We start from the raw sequence: 18,139 nt of genomic DNA, 5'->3' as shown, positions 1-18,139 counted from the left end.
GTTAAGTGATTTTTGGCCCATTGTACAACTTTTCTTGCACAAGTTGCACAACTGGAACTCAACAATTGCCAAGCATCTGAATTTTTATCACTTGATAATGAAGATGTTGCAACAGTTTAAGTGTGAACACCAGTCATAAGCCATTTTCCAGTGCCATTTGAACAGTCACTAAATGAATTGATGTAAGTTGAGGACTATTTATATAGGACATTTCAGAAAAATAGGTTTTCAGAAAAATAGGAATGTAAATTGCTAATGCAAAGACCCAACCTCACCAGGGGTGAAATCAACTTACCTTTGCTACCAGTTCGCAAATGTTAGCGTGCCTCACATACACCTCCAAGCATGCGCAGTGTGTCAGAAATGGGACGTGATGATGGCCAGGCAGTTGGGCAGAGCCTGCTACCAAGAGCATAAGTGGGGGGGGGAATCCATTATGCCACGTCATTTACATTATATAGAAAGCAGGAAATCCGACAATTCTAGCTAATATAAATTGTGTGTCACAGATGATTGTCTGAAACACCGGTTCGCCTGAATCGGTAGCATTCCCAACTGATAGCATTTGACCCCTGAACCTCACCCTTTATTTTGTATATTACCAAATGAAACCAACAAAATCTCCCTGACAGGTTTATACAATTTCCAAATGTTTCCCTTCTTCTGGCTTATCATCATCATCCCTAATCATCATTTTACAGACATCCATTCAAAGTATACATTTTTAAAACGTATGCAATCATACTTCATATATTATGAAATCCAGTAGGTCTATTCTCACTGCCTCATGCCTCAAAGTTTAGTCATTCAGCCACCCAGTTTGTCTCCTTTCTTACCTTCTCACCATCCCTTCTCTTTCATTCCCCTGTGATAACCCATCTGACAACTTTATTCCAAGCAGCTTCCACTTCCTGCCTCTTCTCCTTCTTTTCTGTGCTGGGAATGTGAGTGTTTCTACGAAACAGATCTTCAACTCTCCTGCAAATCTTCTGAAATTATGTATTTACTCTCTCTCCTCTCTCCTTGCTTTACTTGAGCTGGTTCTCCAGAGAAAAGGAAGTGAAATGGAATAGAATAAATTCATTGAGAAAAGAGATAACGGCACGCCACAGATTATTTTTGCAGATACCAAGTTTTATTTAGAAGTAAAATAAACAGCCTTGCTGAAATTCAACGTCTGTCGCAGTGGTTAAGTGATTTTATAAGTAGGGAATGGGGATCAGATTGCCATGTTTCACAGTTTTAAAAACTTTTGAAATTTATTGCAGCCAATTTGGCCAAATGATTAAGGCACTGGGCTAGAAACCAGGGGCCGTGAGTTTAAATCCTCTCCTAAGTCATGCAAACCAGAAACTGCTCTCTCATACTTCCCTAGCTGAAGAAAAATACAATAATTTGCCAGGCTTCATAGATTTCTGAGATATCGTGATAGATGAAGGGAACTAACTTTTCATAATGACATTGGGTTTAGTTTGTTCTTTTTCTACCATTATCTTGGCAGTATTTCCCCTACAATTTTGGACAATTGGAATTTGTGTTGAGATTTATATTTGGATGTATATTGAGACATTTATTTCTCTGCAGCCTTTGAAAATGCATTGCACCAGTTGTGCTCTAGTCACAAGCTCTGGACACCTTTTGCGAAGCCATCAAGGGAAGAAGATCGATCAGACGGAGTGTGTAATACGAATGAATGATGCACCTACACGGGGATTTGGAAAAGATGTTGGAAACAAGACAACCTTGCGAGTTATAGCTCATTCCAGTATCCAGAGGATTTTGCGAAATCGCAATGAACTATTAAATATGAGTCACGGAACTGTATTTATCTTCTGGGGCCCAAGTATGTACATGAGAAGAGATGGAAAAGGATTAATTTATAATAATTTGCAACTGATGAATCAAATACTACCTCAGTTAAAAGTATATATGATATCTCGACACAAAATGCTTCATTTTGATGACCTCTTCAAGCAGGAAACTGGGAAAGACAGGTATGAAAACAATTCTACAACAATAGATAATGAAAGTATTCCTGTAATTGGTAGATAATTATTTGAAGCATATGCTCTCAATTTGAATCACTTTATAGCATTAGGAGGAGAGCAGCATTGGTCTGTGGTGGCAAAACAATCAGAAATCTGATAGCACTTTTCCCAGCTAACACATTTTATTAAGGGCTGCTAAGTCTCCTTTTCTTAATATTGATGTGTAATTTGACTGGTTGCTTTTTAAAAGTATAATTAAAGACTTTAAATTAAAATAGTAAAGTCTGTTTAAACTAAAAAGAAAGAAAGAAAGAAAGAAAGTGAAAGGTGCAAAGAAAAAGCAAATAGAAAGATAAAAATATAGTAGAGAAAAAGCAAAAAGATAAAGAAATAATTTCCAATCCTTATCATAAGACTAAACAATTTTAGTAACTGTTCCCCCTTTACTAATTTACAATCAATGAACTTTCACTCATATCCCATCTATTATCTATAGACAAATATCCATAAAGTATCATCATTTCAGTCCTGGTATCATCAGAAAGTCCTCCAGTAAGATTTACTAGAAATAACAACATATCTTATTTTAACTTCAATCAAATAAGACAACTTTATATTACTTCATTTTACTTCTAGAAGTCTTAATCTTCCACCATTAACTAGTCAAATTTGACATTAATTATGTTAGCATATCAGTCATTTGATTGGCAGAAACTAGTAAACGATTCTCATATTTACCGTATTTTTCAGAGTATAAGATGCACTTTTCCAAAAAGAGGGTGAAAATTTGGGTGCGTCTTATACACTGAATGTAGCCCCACCTACCCCCACGAGAGGCAAAAAATGTGAGGCATGGAAGCAGCGATAGTCTGTGGCAATCTCTGCAACCTGGAACAGCTGATTGGGGGTATCTGTGTTAGTGATTTGAGCATAAATTTGGACAGTTGTCATAATTATACATTGTCCACAATGTCTAACAGATAATTTTCCATCATTGATGCACTTAACTAAATACTATTCTTGATATAACCTTTCTAATTATGTGCTGTATTTTTCAAACTGTAAGATGCTCCAGAGTACAAGACGTACCATGATTTTGAAAAGGTAATTTTTAAAAAAACGTTTTTTGCACTGCAGGCCTCCCAAACTCATTGCACACCTCATTTTTTAAAAAATAAATAAATAAATAAAGGGCATGCAGAGGCTTTGGGAGGCTGGTGGGGGGCAAAAAATGGCCCATTTTTGAAACGGGGGCAGTGTTTGTCCCCGTTGTCTTCAATGTATAAGGCGCACCCAGATTTTCACCCTCTTGAGGGGGGAGGTGCATCTTATACGCCAAAAATATAATAAGAATGTTATTACTTCTTTCTTTTTATGTCTTGAATATGACTGTGACCTTTTGAATGAAAATGTCCAATTTCAGTCCAATTCTTGTCCATCTTTAATTCCCCGATGCCTAAGATATCAACAAGTAGTCAATTCGTCTTTCACTGTATTGTGCTGTTCCATATTAGTGCTTCTTACTTTTCATGCTCCTATCATAATTCTGTTTGCCGCTTTGAGTTTTCTTTTCCTACATGACAGCAGCAACTAGATGTCCTAAGGGTTTTAATCTAGTCAAATCATATACACCATTAGTATTCTGAAAGCTCCTTAATTCATCTGCAGTAGCTTTTGTTGACTGCTATCCAAACTGAGGAGCCCATCATTTGTCACTATATTATTAATCATTTTATACTTTTCTGTCCATGCGGCTTCTTAGTAAAATGTTCAAGTAAGTGTGAGAAGATGCCTTTGGCATTATATCTAAAGTGATCCTCCCATATCTAATATTTTCCTGTGTTGCTGATGCTCAGTGTGGATGCCTGCCTGCATTAGCTGGGCAACTGGGGTAGCCTTCACATCTTTGGTGACCCTACTGGGAATATACACTCTTGACACTTTCTCAGGAACAGCCTCATACCACAGTGAAGCAGCACAGCAGAACTGGGGGGACGATATGAGCGGTAACTTATTAATGTGTATAAGCTATGAGTTTAGGTGACAACTTGTGATGTTCAATTTCTGTGATCTTTCTTAAAAGCTAAAGGCACTGGGCAGACATTTGGCCCACATTTGTATACAGATTGGGCTTTATTTCCACCATTAAGTAGTATGTTGTTAATATACATCAACGTACATCAAGAGGTTTCAGACAATCTTAGAAGATCTCAATAAATGCAATGATTTTGTAACACATTACAATTGATAAAGTACTTATCACCTGTCTCTCATGTACCCTGAATCAGCATAACCAACCTGTCTTCCTCACGTTCCCCCGTTTTAAATCCTACATCATTCTAGTGACTATGCATCTTATGGAGTGAACTGTAGATCAGCAAACCTTAAGCCTTTTAATAAAACACATTATTTGGAAAAGATGCTACCATACATCTGATTTTATAGAATGTACAGAATCATTTTCCTACTTATTAAGCTATAATGTTTCTGTGTATCAAATAACAATTTTTGCAATATAGCACAACGATGGAATCAAATAACGCATTTCTGCCTTAGCTTTTAAATATCTAAATCAATACATAGTGAATACAGCTGATAGATAGAATTCTAAAATAGCACAGTGTGAAGATGAATGGTGAATTTAAATAATATTTTAGGTAATATACCTGAATTAAAAGCAATTCACTATTTTTGAAAAAGTAGAATTGGTAGGTTTTTCTTTATTGACTCAATGCTGTCATTTGATGAATTATAATATCTACTTATTGCATTCTTGGAACATTTTAGCAATAAAGCTTTCTTTTTCACATATTGTATACCTCTGAAGTACTCATCGTATACTTCCAGCTGGAAAAAAGTGAAGTTATTATGACACTTACCTCCATTTATGAGCCCATTTATGGCTTACAAAGAGATCTCCAGATCAATTTGTTTAATAAGTGACCCTCAGTGTGGCCGCAAACAACATTAGAAATGAATTTATTCCCTACAACAAAGAATGGATTTATTTTTATTACTTATGTACTCATTAAATGGGGTTTTTTTGTGCAGTGAAAAGATGATGACAGGATAAGTATCACATACACATTTACGTATAAATTAAGAACTCATTTTGAAGAACAAATCCAACACAATGTGGTTTGCTTTTTCCATTTCAGGTTATTATCCTCTCTTACATTATTTGGAAAAGTCTTTCATTTAAAGCCCTCTCGTGTTTTTAAAATCCAAAGATACTTTTTTTAAAATCCTCAAAGCCTCTCAGTGGCTAAAATTTTCATTAGCCACTCTGTAATTAACCATATAATACGTAAGCTGGTCTTCTTGATTATGCCATGTTTTATTAATCTTGGAAACAAATGCTCAGTAAGAAATTTCTTCCTGTCTCTTCTTCCTCCTATGCTCAGTTTTTGGTGCAAAGATCATGGTTTGTATCAAACCAGACCTTCTCTATTACAGAAAAGGAGGACTCTTTCTTAAGGCCAGTTATTATCTAGGCTTGTGGAATGATTGTCTCAAAGGGGCCATGAACCTAGGCTTTCAGAGCAAGAACACTCAAGCATGAACAAAAACTATACTGCCCTTTTTATATATATACTCTCTCTTCTAATTAGCAGATATAAAGCCATCAATCCCAGCCTACCCTCCTTTATTAAAATAGATGTTTAGTGGTGTGCTTTCTTCTGTCAGCTATCCATAGAATGTGTCAGATTGATCAGCAAGCTGCTAAAGTTATAGGAAACAAGTAATCCAGTTCTTATCAGCTTTGTCTTCAATTTTAGACAAAAAGACAGGACATTCCACAACTATGTAATGTATATTCTCTGTTTTCCAGGGCGCTGCTCTGGAGAATCCAAACAAGGGTTAAATACAGCCAATCTGGCCAGAACTGAATTGAAACTTTAAGCCACGCCTCTGGTGCTGACTATCTTCCGTTTTTTTTCGATTCAGCTAGCGCAGTGGACGCGCTTTCGAGTTTCTCTCCAATTGTACAGATTGCTTGGACTCTCCTAGAGTTAAAAGCAGGGAAAATTCCCTTAATGTGTTCATCTTGAGCAGGCTTGGTGAGGGAAAATTACTTTCTTTTCAATTTGGCCGTTTGCTCACCCCTTTGGTCCTCCTGGTGTCCTGGGTTCGCTCGGGCTCCGTAGGGCCACAGGCAGCTGTCATGGGAGGCGTGTGGGTCGGAATGCTGACGCCAGCGCTGTTGCAGCACCCCTGCTGCGGTGGGAACCCCTGCTGAAGGCTTCATTGCCGCCATCCGTGCTTTGCAGAAGCCGGCGTTTGGCGCGGCTCTTTAGGGCTCCTATCTAATTCCGGTGGCAAATTTGAGTTGCATTATTGGCGCAGCAGCCGATTTGGGACACATGAAGTTCTGTCCGCCATTTTGTTTTCACCAGTTTTGTTTCTGAGCACATTGCCTGGTTGCCTGACTCGTTGCAGGTGCCGCATGGAGGCTCCCAGTCCAGTCTGACTGGCGATTTGACTCCTAATCTAGCGAAATCACCAGATTAGTGCGGCAAAGGATCGTGGCTTATCAGGTCGCCTTCTTACCTGTCCCTGAAGTGGGTAACGAGCCTCAAAGAAAGGGTCATACAGGTGCAGCGGTCCCATCACACCAAGGTCATGCAGTTGTCACAACTCCTAGGCAAGATGACATCGTGCCTGTCCATCGTCCCATGGGCAAGACTCCATTCTCATCCCTTGCAGTGGCTCCTGCTGCCCTACCAGAGGGCCAACGAAAGCAACTCAACGAGGTTGATACTGGTCTCCCCGAAGGTACGTCACTTCCTCAGGTGGTGGCTGTCTCCAGCCCTGGCGAGGGCTCCCCGTTCAGGGAACCAGCATGTCTCACCATCACAACAGATGCCAGCCTTTATGGCTGGAGAGCTCACCTCCACAATCAGCTAGTGCAGGGCAGGTGGTCTTCGGCTGACGCCGCTCACAGCATCAATTGACTGGAGCTGAGGGAAGTCAGATTGGCCCTCCTCCATTTCCGCCTCAGCATACAGGGGCATCACGTGAGAGTGCTAACGGACAACGTAGCAGCAAAGACTCACATCAACCGCCAGGGGGCACTAGCTCCAGATCCCTGATGACAGAAGCTGACGCCCTAGGTTGTGGGCGGAGAAACATCTCCTGTCAATACAGGCAGAGCACATTTCTGGAGCAAGCAACATCCAGGCAGACTGGCTGAGCAGGGCCACGGTCGACCACTCTGAGTGGTGCCTGCATCCGCTTCTATTCCAACGCCTGTCCCAGAGGTTCGGCTGTCCACTGGTCGATCTGTTTGCCATCCCGGCCAACACACACCTTCCCAGGTTCTTCACGAGGTTTCACGATCTCTAGGCCGAGGGAGTCAACGCCTTCACTGCCCATGGCTGCAGGGACTGTTGTATGCGTTCCTGCCATTACCTCTCCTTCCCAGAGTCATCTGGAAGATCCTGTCGGAGGCAGCGGAGGTCTTGCTTGTGGCACCGTTCTGGCCCAGGAGAACCTGGTTTGCCAATCTGGTGCGTCTCTCCATCAACCCTCCTTGGCGGATATCACCGCATGAGATTTCCCTGAGCCAGGGAGCCCTTCAACATCCAGAGTCCCAGTGGTTGCAACTGGCTGTCTGGCACTTGAGAGGGATCTCCTGAGCAGTGGCAGCCTCTCGACCAAGGTCATCTACACCGTCCATGCGTCCCTCCACGACCCGGCCACCTGGAGGTCATTTACTGACTGGTGCACCTCTCACGAGTTGTCTATGACTTCAGCCATGATTCCCGTCATCCTGGACTTCTTGCAAGATGGACTTGACAAGGGACTAGTGCCCAACACTCTACGATGTCAGGTGGCCACAATCTCCACGATACCGGCGCCTGATGAACACTTCTCACTTGGACGTCATTCTAGTATCTGTAGTTTTCTGAGAGGCACAACCATTCATAGATCCCAAGTGGTCCACAGATACCCCTCATGAGACCTCAACGTTGTTCTCCGTGCTCTGATCGGTCCTCCATTTGAACCACTTTGTTCAGCCAGCATTAAGCATTTGACCTTTAAGACTGCCTTTTTGATCGCCATCACTTCTGTACAGTGTATCTCAGAGCTGGCAGCACTATCAGTTCGGGAGGACTTGTGTTTGATACAAAAGGACAGGGTGGTCCTTCGACTGGACCCAACGTTCATCCCCAAGATCAACTCCTGGTTCCATCAGGCCCAGGAGATCATTCTCCCGAATTTTTGCCCACATCCCAGGCACCCAAGGGAGAAGCGTTGGCACATGCTAGAAGTTTGCAGGACGCTCCGCAGATATGTCAAGCGTACGGCTGTGTTTCATTGTTCAGAATCGTTCTTCATTTCTTTCCTCCTCTACTATCGGATGGTGGTTGAGGGCCTGCATTGCCCTCGCTCATGTTCTGCAGTCCAAACCTCTGCCTAGCCATATCACGGCACATTCTACTAGGATGCCGCCACCATGGCATTCTGGGCAACGCAGGCGCCGATCGAGGAGATTTGTAGGATGGCCACTTGGACTTTGTTATCTCCATTTGTTCGGAATTACAAGTTGGACTAGTTTGCCTCTGTGGAAGGGGCCTTTGGGAGGCGAGTTCTTCAGGCCATTCATACCAGCGGAGAGATCCTGAACGCGACTGCTTCCCGCCCTAGTGACATTTAGCTTGGGTATGTCCCTTGCTTGGACTTTCCAGAGCAGCGCCCTGGAAAATGACCATTGACTTACCTGAAGGGTCATTTTCAGGGCGCTGCAAACGAGAGTCCAACCCCACCCTGGGGTCTCGTTCCGCTGGTTTCAGTACAGACGTCTACAGTTCCGGTTGAATTTGTTTCTCTGTTGGATATGGTTTTTGGATTTATTGTTGGACTTCTCAGTGCGTAACAGTTCCACGCCTTCATTGAAAAAAACTGAAGATAGTCAGCACCAGAGGCGTGGCTTAAAGTTTCAATTCAGTTCTGGACAGATTGGCTGTATTTAACCCTTGTTTGGACTCTCCTCCGCAGCATCCTGAAAAATGACCCTTCAGGTAAGCCAATGGTCATTTAGCAAATATTTCTCACTGCCACAGATATGCTAATGTCTATGTAGAAACTATCTTATCCCAAATATGTATAAAAGGATGATAACTAGGGGATAACCCAGAGGTTAGGTATGGGCTATTAAAATACGAAGTATATGATAAAATGAAATATACAATTCTGATTACTTAAAAGATCCAGGGAGGTACTTACATAATGTGAAAAACATAAGTACTTTATAAGCATTCTGTTTTCTGGGTAAGCCTTCGGGATGTATATTTAAGCTTTTTTTACTGTAATGTGTGATGACAGCCCTATTTTGCTTTGCTTGTTGGCTTTAAAATTGATACCTAGAGAATTGCATGTCAGCTTCAGGAAAACAGGAGCTACAGTTGACTGGTTCTCAGCTATGAAAAAAATTACCTGAAAACAACAACAAAAGAATTAATCATCAGTAGAATCCTGAACTCTTGGATCATACATGAGATGACATATTATTATTTATTTATTAAATAAGTATCAATCATTTGTCAAAAAGAACTCTGGGTGGCAAACAGAATAAAAGCACAGTATAGTAAAATAAAGAATATTTACAATACAATACAATACAATAGCAGAGTTGGAAGGGACCTTGGAGGTCTTCTAGTCCAACCCCCTGCCTAGGCAGGAACCTTATACAATTTTAGACAAATGGCTATTCAACATCTTAAATATTTCCAGTGTTGGGGCATTCACAACTTCTGGAGGCAAGCTGTTCCACTGATTAATTGTTCTAACTGTCAGGAAATTTGTCTTCAGTTCTACGTTGCTTCTCTCTTTGATTAGTTTCCACCCATTGCTTCTTGTTCTACCCTCAGGTGCCTTGGAAAATAGTTTGAGTCCCTCTTCTTTATGGCAACCCCTGATATATTGGAACACTGCTATCATATCTCCCCTAGTCCTTTTTTTCATTAAACTAGACATACCCAGTTCCTGCAACCATTCTTCATATGTTTTAGTCTCCAGTCCCCTAATCATCTTTGTTGCTCTTCTCTGCACTCTTTCTAGAGTCTCCACATCTTTTCTACATTGTGGCCACCAAAACTGAATGCAGTATTCCAAATGTGGCCTTACCAAGGCATTATAAAGTGGTATTAACACTTCACGTGATCTTAATTCTATCCCTCTGTTTATGCAGCCTAGAACTGTGTTGGCTTTTTTGGCAGCTGCTGCACACTGCTGGCTCCTATTTAAATGGTTGTCCACTAGGACTCCAAGATCCCTCTCACAGTTACTACTATTGAGCAAGGTACCACCTATACTGTATCTGTGCATTTCGGGGTTTTTTGCCTAAATGTAGAACCTTACTCTTTTCACCATTGAATTTCATTTTGTTAGATAGTGCCCAATGTTCAAGTTTGTCAAGATCCTTCTGTATCTTAAGCCTGTCTTCTGGAGTGTTAGCTATTCCTGCCAGCTTGGTGTCATCTGCAAATTTGATGAGTTCCCTCATCCAAATCATTGATGAAGATGTTGAAGAGTACTGGGCCTAAAACAGAGCTTTGGGGTACTCATTTAAAACAATAGATAATGCAGATGCCTCAATAAAAGTCATATTTATCCACCAAATACCCCATACAAGCTCCATCAACATCCTGGCCCCTGGGAAAAGCTAGTTTTCTTCTCAAGTGGAAATTACCTCAGAAAGACCATCCATTCCTGGGCATAATACAATCAGCCTATTTAGACTAGTGTTTCTTAACCTGGCTGGGGACTTCTGGGAGTTGAAGTCCATACATCTTAAAGGTAGCAAGATTGAAAAACACTGCTTTGGACTGTAATAAAAAGAACACAGGGCAAGCCAGGAGAGACTTTAAAAAGTTAGGGGTTCAGAATCTTGATTAAAGTAGATGCTTGCAAGAAGAAACACAAATGGAAGCATTCCGAGATGATACGTTGATTGCCAGACATCTCAAGCTATGAAAATATAGGTTTTATAGATTATGTTATTTCTTATGTCACCTAATTTCTTTGGCGTGTGATCCAGGCGAGGAGGAGGAAAAAAAACCTAGTATCTGAATGTCTTAAAAAAGCCGGGTTGAAAGAAAGGGCTCAGATTAATACAAGCACAAAGAGACTTTGTACTCCTATACTTACACTTGTTCTCACCTCCAAACATATTCAGAATAACAGGAGGAAGGGACGTTGGATGGACCTTGAGCAAGGAACCTTCCTTGCTCAAGCAGGAAATCCTATACCATATTCTTTCTATTTTTCCCTTATTTACATAGAAATAGGCAAATTAACAATAGAATATATATCAAATATATATTGTTTCTGAAAAAAGAATGAATTTAAAATTATCCTTTCCAAAAGGAAGAGCAGAGATAAAACAAATTCTATAGAATACCCAATATTCCCACTTTTGTCTATTTCTGTTTGCTACTCCATCCATCCCTAAGGATTTCTCTACCAGTAAGTGAATAAATATATGTATATCAGTGTATGCTCACATAGCTTTGTACAATATGTTGTATTCTTAAAAAAACAAAAGGCTGAGACAAAAATTACCATTGATAGTCTATAAGGATGACTCATTTTTTTAACCTAACTGATCCACTATCTGAATGTGCAATCATTTTTCCTTCATGCTTCCTTTCACATAAGCACATGCAACAAAAGATTCCCTCTTTTGTCTTGCAGAGGGGGGGAAGCAAAAGATCTAAAGAAGAAAAATCAGCATGGCTAAAGATGGGGAAGAGAAAAGAGTAGCTGAAGTAGGAAGTAAAGAGAAATAAACTTGATGGAAATGCTTCAAGGCTCTTGGAGGGCTATTCATTGCAGTTATTTCTTTACCTTGGATGGAACTGTTGCTCAGCATACTTATGCAAAAAATGTTCCAGATCATGTGAAATTTTGTTGCATTGTTGTACAGTTAGTATAGTCAACCTGAATATGCCCTGCGCTGACATAAAGTGTGTATTCACCTGCTAATTCTTCCATTAACCAGATAGAGTTATCTTTCTTTCCCATTTAATTAGTAGGAGTAATGCAAACCTACAGTTTACACTCAAATCTTATTCAAGTAACTGCCCAGGTATGTAATACCACTAATAGCTGCAATGCTAGAATGAAAAATGCAATTACTAAATACATTTGTTCACAACCAGAAGGATATAGTTAAACCTATTACATGGTGTAGAAGTATTTTGAATGTTGACTGCCCATGTGTACAACTTTTCTATGAATTTTAATAGGTAACTATTCTTTCAAAAAAAATCCTTCAAACGTGAAGTTATCTCAAGTATTATTTGTCACCTGGAGAACTTAATTGTTTCTGTTTTCAGGAAGATATCCAACACTTGGCTAAGCACTGGATGGTTTACAATGAGTATTGCCTTAGAGCTGTGTGACAAAATAGACGTCTATGGAATGGTGCCACCCGATTTCTGCAGGTAACCAATTCACTTGGTTTTTAATTAGGTTGCGAAATTCAGTCTTATGGATTATGTATTTACACATAAACGTCTTTATACTACATCCTACATCTGAGTTTTGAGTAGTATAAAGACATTTTAGCATGTGCTGTGATTGAGTTTTGAAAACAACAAACAGCATTTAATTGCATTTAATATATTATTTAAACTGTTTGTACTGTGAGGAGTTACTCATCTTGTTAGTTTTCCTTAGTCTTTTAAATATTTATTAGGTAAACATAATGCTATAGAATATATAAAATTAATTTCTGGAGAAAAACCATTTGAAAATCAAGATTATATGGGCATACAGACAAACACATGCCATTAATGGCTTGTTGCATTTATTGTCTACTACCTGTGTATATGTGTGTATGATTTATGACCACATCACTTAGCTCTGGAGATTCCAGCTCCATTTGCCATCATAACTTGATGTGCATCAGTTCACAACCTTTCTTAAGAGTTTGCCTATTCTTGCTTTTTCCCCCCAACTCTTGGCTCAGAAATATTATTGGGTCTTCTTGATTGCACTGCATGTTTGAGATCTCTCCACATTTATTCAGTCCATTTGGAAACCTTCATCTTTCTTGTGCAAGGTTCATGGTTGATTTGGAGCTGTGTTTCAGAGGGTTGTCCTAGGGACAAGCATGACAGCTGCCTTGGTCATATCTTCATTCCATGGATCAACCACATCTTTGAAAGCTTGCCAACTCTTAATAGATGAAATCCATACCTCATTCGGGAATCTTGCAATGTTGTCTGGTTTTTTAAAGCAGAGCATTTTAAGAGGAACCATGATTTGGGGACAATCCAATCTGCGTATTTTAACGCACATTAGTGGAACAACAGAGCTGTTTATTGGATTTCTCTTCCCATAGATTAGTTTCCATTCTGATTAGCGAAACCTGCAGTAGCTATTAAACTATGCAATTCTTTTTTAAATGAATTTGGCACAAAAGTTCAAATTAATGCCATTTCTGACAGCTTAGTCAAGAAAACAGTTGGGCTGCACTGCAGTATAGCATTATGTAGTAATATCCAAATCCTAACCTGATATCCGCTGATTGTCAAGCTATCATGTAAGAGGAATGGATTTATGTTATCATTCCATCTCTTTGCCTGTCAGAATTTGCCTGCTACTTTCTTGAAAATGCCTTTAGACTGTTTATGCTTGAACTAATAGCATTAAACTTTGAAGCTTAAAGTTCTTCTCAGTGGGATTTGCCATTAAGTAGCAGCATCATAGTACAGTTGAATATCTTTTCGTTTTACCCAAAAGAAATATTGTAGTATATATACAGTATATAATATAGAAGATTGTGAAGTACCACTTCGGAAAACTAATGTTTTTACATACAGTAGTTACATTTGTAAATACACTCCTACTATAATATTGATAAGCTACTGAGTACTGATTAATGTCTAATATCACCGAGTAATAAAATAGGCACCTTTATAGACTAGTAGTAGCTTTAGTATTAATAAAGAAGGATGGGGATGACTTCCAGCATTCTCAAAAAATTATATCATAAAAATATAATTTCTGAGTGGGAATTTAGCATACAATTTTAGTTGGGTTATTCAAACCAGAGGGTAGTGCCGTGGCTTAGTGGTTAAGATGCTGGGCTTGTTGGCTAGAAAGCCAGCAGCCCAGTTTGAGACCTGAGTGCCACGTGACGGGGGTGAGCTCCTGTTCCTACTCCAGTTCTCGACAACCTAGCAGTTCAAAAACATGCAAATGCAAGTACATAAATAGGTATCACTTCGGTGGGAAGGTAATAGCACTCCATGATATCCTACTGGCCACGTGACCACAGAAACATCTTCGGGCAGCGCTTGGCTCAATGCCCTTGAAACTGAGATGAGCACTGGCTCCTATAATCGGCAACGACTAGCAGAGTAAAATCCTCAGGGACTCTTTTACCTATTCAAACCAGAAAGATGAAACTTATAAAATTACCCCAATTCTTTTTGATGGTGTTTAGGATTAGAATTAACATTTGGCCCCAAAGACACAAGATACTAGTGTAGATGGTCTCATCATCTTGAAGTTGAACAAGGGTGTGTTCCTTTGGATTAATAAGAGCTGTATTGATTACAGCATTTTCCTAGCTATGTTGTCTTGAATGTTTCTGTGTAGCAGTTGGAAGGGGAATAGCTGCACATTTTTTACTCAAAAATGAAGAAACTAGGTATGAAGGAGAAATTATTGTTCTTTTCCACCAGTCACCATACACAGTCATTACCGTGTTTCCCTGAAAATAAGACAGGGCCTTATTTTCTTTTTACACACAAAGTATGGCTTGAGGCTTATTATGAGGGGAGGGTTTATTGTTTTGGGGTTCCTGGGCAGCTGCTCTCTTGCAAGCGGGCTCCCAAAGAGACGGGTACAGCCTCATGGGCGAATGGCTGTGTTGCGCTGTCGCAGCAGCGCAGCACATCAGCCATGAAGCAACCATACTCATGCGCAGCCACCTAGCAAACCCCCTTTCCAGTCGGGCACAGCGCCATTCACTGACCTAGAGACATCGCCAAGTGACGTGAATGCCTGTTCGCCGCTGCAAGGCTCCCATGGCTTGGCGTCTTTGAAATGGCAGTGAATGGCACTCTGCATGGCTGGAGGGGGGTTGCGTGAACGGCTGTTCCGCTCTCGCTCACTCACCTGCCAGCCTTACAATGCATGGCCCAGCTCTCTCCGCAGAGCCAGGGCACCTCTGCACCACCGTCGCTGCTGCCGCCGCCGCCATGTAGCTTTTTTTGCAGCTTTCAAACTGAGTCTTCCGGCAGTGGCCACACTAGACATACGCTCTATGATTGTGGGCCAGCTGCTGGCAGAGCATACAAGCATAGAGCGTACGCCCAGAGTGGCCACTGCCGGAAGACTCGGTTTGGAAAGCGCAAAAAAAGCCATGTGGCGGCAGCGGAGGTGCCCTGGCTCTGCGGAGAGAGCTGGGCCATGCATCGTGAGGCTGGCAGGCGTGTGAGCGAAAGCAGAACAGCCGCTCGTGCAATCCCTCCCTCCAGCCATGCAGAGCGCCATTCACTGCCATTTCGAAGACGCCAAGCTGTGGGAGCCTTGCAGCGGCAAACAGGCGCTCACAGCACTTGGCGATATCCCTAAGTCAGTGAATGGCGCTGTGTCTGGCTGGAAATGGGGTTTGCCGGGTGGCTGCGTATGAGTGGTCACTTCATGGCTGCTGCGCTGCGCTGCTGCGATAGTGCAACACAGCCATGTTGCTGCTGCGATAGTGCAACACAGCCCGCTCACAAGAGAGCAGCCACCCAACAACCCTCCTCTTCAGCTGGGCACAGAGCCGCTCACCAACCTAGCGGTATCCCAAAGGCACTAAGCAACACGATCACCTTTGCCTCCCCCCCGGTTCTCGCGGCTTGGCATCTTTGGGATACCGCTAGGTTGGTGAGCAGCGCTCTGCCTGGCTGGGGTTGTCCAGGGGGCTTATTTGCCAGGGAGGGCTTATATTTTTGCCCACCAGAAAAATGTGGCATGGCCTTATTATCAGGACATGTCGTAATTTCGGGGAAACACGGTACAAGGCTTATAGGTTCATAGTACTTGCTTCCTTCTAATATCTACTTCAAAGGAAAATTCATTATGTGATCTTGATGCTGTATGCATTGTTTCCATCATGGAAAAACTGTTATTAATGAAGAAAGGGAAGCCAAAATGCAATATCACATTGTACTTTATAACAGCAATAATGTGTGGGCAAAAAAGCATGAAGCTGTGACATTTTTTCTTGTAATATTTAGAAGATGTCATGGCATGTAGGTTTGGTTTGTTAATTATACCAGAAGCCATTAGGGCTGTAATTCATCCTTTTAAAACAGGGATGTCCAACCTTGGCAACTTTAAGACATATAGACTTCAATTTCCAGAATTCTTCAGTGCTTACAGTCTTAAAGTTGCCAAGACTGGATACCCCTGATCTAAAAATGTCCAAGTTGAGAACATCTTCCTTCATATTTATAGGTATTTGATAGCATTATAACTAATTATATGAAGCTTACAACATGTCTATGTTTCTCAGACATAAAATCTGAAGAAAGTGCTCCAGAAAAATTATATACCTCCTGCCAGAGATGCTTAAATGATATGTGCAGAATTAAAAGGATTGTATGCTTTAGTTTCTGTGTTACTGCCGTATACTATGAGAGTACAGGCACAATCACTCTTGAACGAAGATCTTTTGTCAGCCTTTTATACTGCCAGATTGATTTTTGCTTTGTCTTTTATTGAACTGGACTCATTTTAGTAAAAGGGATCAAACTATCAAAGTTACAGACCTAGAGAGGAGAAATAAGAATAGTGATCATGGAGAGCCCTTAGGATTTTCAGGGTTTCTGGGAATTTAAATGTAGATCCTATCTGAGATGTTACAATTAATTTAAAAAAAAACATGTAGGAATTCATTACTAAGAATAGTGTTGAGGATGAAGTTCCTATATATAGTATCTATGATTCATATCCTGGAGAATAATCTGTTTGGGCGGGGTTACAATTTTTCCAATCTTGCAATTTGTTGTAGTTGTTAAATAGCAATAGCAGTTAGACTTATATATACCGCTTCATAGGGCTTTCAGCCCTCTCTAAGCAGTTTACAGACAGTCTGGGTCCTCATTTCACCCATCTCGGAAGGATGGAAGGCTGAGTCAACCTTGAGCCGGTGAGATTAGAACCGCTGAACTGCAGATAACAGCCAGCTGAAGTGGCCTGCAGTACTGCACCCTAACCACTGCGCCACCTCGGCTCTAAATAAAATTAGCGTCCTTGCAAATCAATTATCGTCCCTGCAAATCACAGCAGCAGTTTAAAACAAAACCATGCAAAAAGTGGGGAGGACCAAATTGATGGTTCTAGACACAACAGGTTGTTGTGTTGGCCAGATCAAAAGTCTGAGGTTGTGTTACTACTTCCCAAGCTGCTCACTTCTCTGAATGTATCTCAGATTTTCTTTCTATGCAATCTACATTCATAGCACTCTTCAGTGTAGTCAGCCATTTGGTTCTGGAGTGGTTATAGTTTAATTAGTTCAGATAGAATATTTCAGTGTTTACAATATTGGCCTTCTGAGAGATGAGGTGAATGGGGGAAAAGGACCTTTTGGCTTCTTGAGGACAGCCTTATTTTTCAGTCGCATCCAACTTTGCTTTCTTTTTCTACAGGGATTCTAATCATCCTTCAGTACCTTACCATTATTACGAACCATTGGGACCCGATGAATGTACAATGTACATTTCACACGAACGGGGAAGGAAGGGAAGTCATCATCGCTTTATCACAGAGAAACGAGTCTTTGAGAATTGGGCCCGGACTTTCAATATTCACTTTTTTCAGCCAGACTGGAAACCAGAAGCACTTCCTGTCAATCATGCAAAGATTAAAGTAGTATTCTGAGGAATGAATGCACAAGGCTGCAATCACAATCACCGACTGTATCAGGTTTCTAAGGATTGAACATCATATCACAGCAAGCCAAGCTGAAAAAAGGAAGGTTAACAGTGTTTTGGGATTTTAAAAAAAGAAACCCTGCTACAATATTCAGGAAGTTGTTACAAAAAAATACCGAAAAAAGGTGCTTGGTATTCAGTATTTGATTAAGCAAATATTTTCACTTCGGTCTATTGCATATGTATACGTGATTTGTTAAAAAGGAA

The 18,139-nt window shown here is 40.9% G+C and overlaps 1 protein-coding gene across 1 annotated transcript in view; it reads left to right on the top strand.

The window, feature by feature from the left end:
• ST6GALNAC5 (ST6 N-acetylgalactosaminide alpha-2,6-sialyltransferase 5) overlaps window positions 1–17,879 on the top strand; it is an 88,854-nt gene extending 70,975 nt beyond the window's left edge. Inside the window, exons 3-5 of the mRNA XM_032219061.1 lie at window positions 1,585–1,994; window positions 12,332–12,439; window positions 17,648–17,879. Of these exons, the coding sequence (XP_032074952.1) occupies window positions 1,585–1,994; window positions 12,332–12,439; window positions 17,648–17,879 (750 nt within the window). The remainder of the gene's footprint in view (window positions 1–1,584; window positions 1,995–12,331; window positions 12,440–17,647) is intronic.
• Window positions 17,880–18,139: the final 260 nt, after the last annotated feature.

This window comes from Thamnophis elegans, chromosome 5 (assembly GCF_009769535.1).
Source record: "Thamnophis elegans isolate rThaEle1 chromosome 5, rThaEle1.pri, whole genome shotgun sequence".
NCBI lineage: Eukaryota > Metazoa > Chordata > Lepidosauria > Squamata > Colubridae > Thamnophis > Thamnophis elegans.
The sequence above is the reverse complement of the archived record's forward strand: the minus strand, read 5'-3'. Positions and strand labels throughout refer to the sequence as shown.